The sequence below is a fragment of the Eurypyga helias genome, unplaced genomic scaffold (genome assembly GCF_000690775.1).
Source record: "Eurypyga helias isolate BGI_N326 unplaced genomic scaffold, ASM69077v1 scaffold30389, whole genome shotgun sequence".
Classification (NCBI taxonomy): Eukaryota; Metazoa; Chordata; class Aves; order Eurypygiformes; family Eurypygidae; genus Eurypyga; species Eurypyga helias.
In genome coordinates this window covers 20,222-24,425 of record NW_010270561.1, presented here as the reverse complement: position 1 = coordinate 24,425, position 4,204 = coordinate 20,222, and the positions used below count along the sequence as shown (strand labels likewise).

Below are 4,204 nucleotides of genomic sequence, written 5' to 3'. Positions count from 1 at the left end.
CCCCCGCCCAATTTCCCTTTAGTCCCTAAAAATATACTGAAACTTTGGTTGTTTTCAAATTGAAAGTGTATGTGAAGAAAGGAAAAGTCAACCCAAAATTTCCTTTCTTGTTTCCCACTGGAAACAGTTATCAAAATTAGAGTAGACTTCAGCAAATAGCTGTGTGCGGCCCAAATTACATTCTTAAGTCAATTAATAGCACACCAGTAAAGGAAAGACAACAAGAATTTGCTTACCTCGTTCCATCCGTCTCGGGCACTGTGTCCGAGTGGTCTGTGGTGATGCTGCCCTGGCTCATGAGCCTGGTTTCAGGTGCAGATGCCCATACTATGGCTGTGCGAGTGATCCCAATCAAGTCTCGGACCTCAGTGTGGGTGTCTGGGGTTTGTCTTCCTTGTACCCGGCCCTGACCAGAGTATCTGGTTTGGTCTGATGGTCACCAGTGAGGAATAAACCAGTTATCCGCTCAATTCATTTTGACCATGGGCACTTTAGAGCCTTCCTGTCTTTGGGAATCTGTTAGTATTGCATAAAAAGCGGCGAAGCAGCTCAGCCCACCACAGCAATAACACTACTTTTAAAATTCCTTTCTCTCTTTTTTTTTTCCCCATGCACTAGGTCTTCGGCTTGTCTTCTGTGGCACAAGTGGTATTAGGAAGAGGAGACTTTGGGCAGCATCTGAGCATCAATCTGGGATTTGGCATTGGTGTGACCTTGGGCATCCATGCAGCTGGAGGAATATCTGGTGAGCAGGACACTTGAGCACAGGATGTCCCTATGACCCATAAAGGCCACACGCATTGGGGGCAGCAGGGGTGGGCTGCAGAGGAGCAGGTGATGGCATGGCAAGGCAGGGCAGTGCCCTCACCAGTAAAAAAGGCAGTTGTAGGCTCCCCAGGCAAGAGCAGAGTAGGTCTGGTGACCATAACTGGGGTCAGCCTTGTGACCCAGTGACCACAGCCAAGTCTGCAGGGGGGAGGCAAGTCTGAGGTCAAGCCAAAGAACTATGATGGCACGTCAAGGTCAGGAGAAGCAGGGGACAAGGCAGGCACAGCATACCTACAACATGCTGACCCCTAACACATGTCCTGAGCCGAGACACAGACAAGCAGGACAGGGAGAACGGTGGAGGTTCTGCCATCCCCACCTCTTGTGGTCAGCAGAGCCAGGTTTCGGCCATGCCCCGTCGGACACTCGGGATATAGCATCATGGCCCAAGGAGACAAGGAACTCTGAAAACATGCTGCCAACATGACCTATGGGGAGGTAAATAATTTATTGCAAAGGAGAGATTACTGCTGATGTTGCAACAAGGAATGGTATGCAAATTTTCTCCTTATCATCCACACCCATGTGCACACGCCCCGTGCGGACTCAGGAGGTGGTGTTTTGGGGCCATGGGGAGGCGTCACTCACATGACAGAGCATTACCTTTGCCTTGTGCAATTTATGCATTCATTTGCACCAAGAGGACAGATTAAGGGCTCTAGTGAGCAGAAAATTAAAGCAAGTCCTTGCTCTTGAACTGTCGGAGCAGAGAGTTGTCCAAGGCTGGGGCTGGCTTGGAAAGGAAAATTTTTCCATGCGAGAAGTCAGCTGTTTGTCTCCCTGTCCTTTTGGAGCTTGTGGAGATAGCCTGGGGAAAGTAGGTCCCTGCAGTCCCAGGTAATATTTGAGATGGAGCAGATCTGCTGAGCGCTTGGAGGTGGGAGGAAAGGTCTCAGCTCAGCCAACAACAGGCTGTCTCTGGAGCCAGCTTCAGGGCTTGTTGGTATTGAGATCTGGCTTCATTTGTGTCACAAGGTGTTTCTCGCCATCTCTGAAATGGCTGGTCGTGCCTGTGAAGGATCAGAGGGTTAAAGAAAGAGGGGAACTGAGCCCTGTCTCAGTTGTGGCTGTGGGACTGCAGCAGGCATTATGTGCACCTTCACTTCACTCTGATGAGATGAGGTGTTTTTGGCTCTTACCCCTTTCTGAGTCTGGAGTAGGAGAAGCACACAAAGATTGGAGCATTTACTAACCCCGAAGTTTACACCTACTAGGCAGGAAAAAGCAATTATTTCCTTTGGACTCGTGGGAAGATGTGGCCTGGAGAACAGACATGGTTTGCACCAAGGGCGCCAAACTTGGAGCCACTTTGTTTTTCTCCCAAAACACCACTGTGACAGCAATCTCCTCCACAGAAGGTGTCCCCTCAAATCAGGAAAAACTGGTCTTGCACCATGTGAAAGCCACATACTAAAAGACGTAAGAAAATGCAGGCCAAGGGTACAAATTCTGTAAGGAAAGGACAGGATCTGCTCCACCCTAGTGGGAACAACCACCGTCTGGCCAGGATTGACCATCCTGGTAAGCTCTTCTCAATGCAGTGACATCTAATATGAGTCTCTGCTGTCATCCCTGTGTAGGATTTTCATTGCAGACATGAAGATATGAGGCATCAGTGGTAGATTTTGCAGTTTGTTTCCTCAGTGTCTTGTGCTTTGCCTGCCAGATGTGCTAAGGGCCCATAGCTCCCATGAGCTGGGGCTCTCAGCTTTGCCAGGATCAGGCCCTCCTTGTCTATCAGATTTTTGTGATTGTTTGGTATAAGGTTGGCCTCATCTACCTGCAGCCATACAAAAGGTGGGTCATGAGTCTAAGTTCTAGGCTCCCTTTAGGCTGAATAGAGAGAAGCCCATACAGAGGGGAACTCGTGCTGTGCCAGGAGTCTGTCTGATGGCTGAGATGACTGATCCACTCTTGGGAGGCAGACTGTGGTCCACGGAGAGTAAAGCAGAGGTTGTCTAGTTTTTAGATGACTAAAGCTAGGAGCTCTCTGCCCTGCATCACTCAGCTGCCCAAGGAAAATGCGTTTGTTTTGAGCCTTTGCAGGAGGGAGACCCTGCGCTGGGAGACTCTTGGTGTCCTGGAGCAAGGTTCGGGTGGCTACTGTGGGTCATGGGGAATGCTCCCAAATAGCTGCATCAGGGCTGAGGCTGCTCTCTTCTGCTGTGATTTTGCAGGAGCTCATCTGAACGCTGCCATCACCCTCACACACTGCATTTTAGGAAACCTCCCCTGGAGAAAGTTCCCAGCTTACCTGGTCGGCCAGTTCCTGGGCTCGTTTACGGCAGCAGCCACCGTCTTTGGCCTCTACTATGGTACGGTTGTGTCTCTGTCACAAGGGCTGCTGTGGGCACCACTTCAGTATCAACTCAAGGTTCATCAGAAATGTCCTTCTACAGCACCCAGCTTGATTCGGGGTGGTGTGCTGGGTGGTTTTGGTGGTGGGGAGGGGCCGCAGCGGTGGCTCCTGTGAAGCTGCTGGAAGCTTCCCTGGCTCTAAGTCAGACCGGTCTCCTGTCCATTGCTAAGCAATTAGCACCTCTGTGAGTATGTGAGAGGGTAAAACAAAGAGACCTGGTGAGGAGAGAGGAGAGAGATGTGGAAGAGACACCCAGGCACACCCCCGGATCAGTGCAGAAGGCAGCAGGAGGTGCCGGGAGCAGAGATTCCCTAGCAGCTGGTGGTGAGAGGGCAGGCTGTGCCATGCAGCCATGGAGGGTCATGGGGGGCAGAGACCCCGCTGCAGCCTGGGGAGGGCCCCACACCAGAGCAGGGAGATGCCCGAAGGAGGCTGTGACCTTGTGGGCAGCCCGTGCTGGAGCAGGCTGCTCCTAAAGGATGGCACCTGTGGAAGGGTCGCCCCACTGCAGCAGGGCCAGAATGAGAGGATCCTTCCTTAAGGAAGAAGGGTCAGCACAGACAAGTGTGATGGAATGACTGCAACCCCCATTCCCCAGCCCCCTGTGCTGCTGGCAGGAAGAAGGCAGAGAAATGGAGAGCCAGGCTGAGCTCGGGAAGAAGGGAGGGGTGGGGAGAAAGGGTTTTAGGACCTGTTCTTGTCTCTTATTTTCCCACTCTGCTTTTGATTGGCAACTAACTAAATTGATTTTTTCCCCAAGTCAAGTCTATTTTCCTCATGGGAATAACTGGTGAGCGATCCCTCCCTGTCCTTGTCTTGAGTCACAATCCTTTCCTTGTATTTTCTCCTCCCCATCCCACTGCAGGAGGGTAGTGAACAAGCGGCTGCTTGGTGCTGACTTGCCATCTGGGCCTAAACTACGACAGGAGGGTGAGCTCCTGGCTTATGGGACAGACCTTCACAAATCAAGGCCAGAGCAGGGTCCATATATCTGTGGGAAGGATGTGCAGTCCCTGA

At 51.5% G+C, this 4,204-nt stretch overlaps 1 protein-coding gene across 1 annotated transcript in view; it reads left to right on the top strand.

The window, feature by feature from the left end:
- The first annotated feature begins 329 nt into the window (after positions 1 to 329).
- Positions 330 to 4,204, top strand: part of LOC104514745 (aquaporin-7-like) — a 6,800-nt gene continuing 2,925 nt past the window's right edge. The window contains exons 1-3 of the mRNA XM_010158504.1: positions 330 to 383; positions 619 to 745; positions 3,006 to 3,143. Coding sequence (XP_010156806.1) covers positions 330 to 383; positions 619 to 745; positions 3,006 to 3,143 — 319 coding nt within the window. The remainder of the gene's footprint in view (positions 384 to 618; positions 746 to 3,005; positions 3,144 to 4,204) is intronic.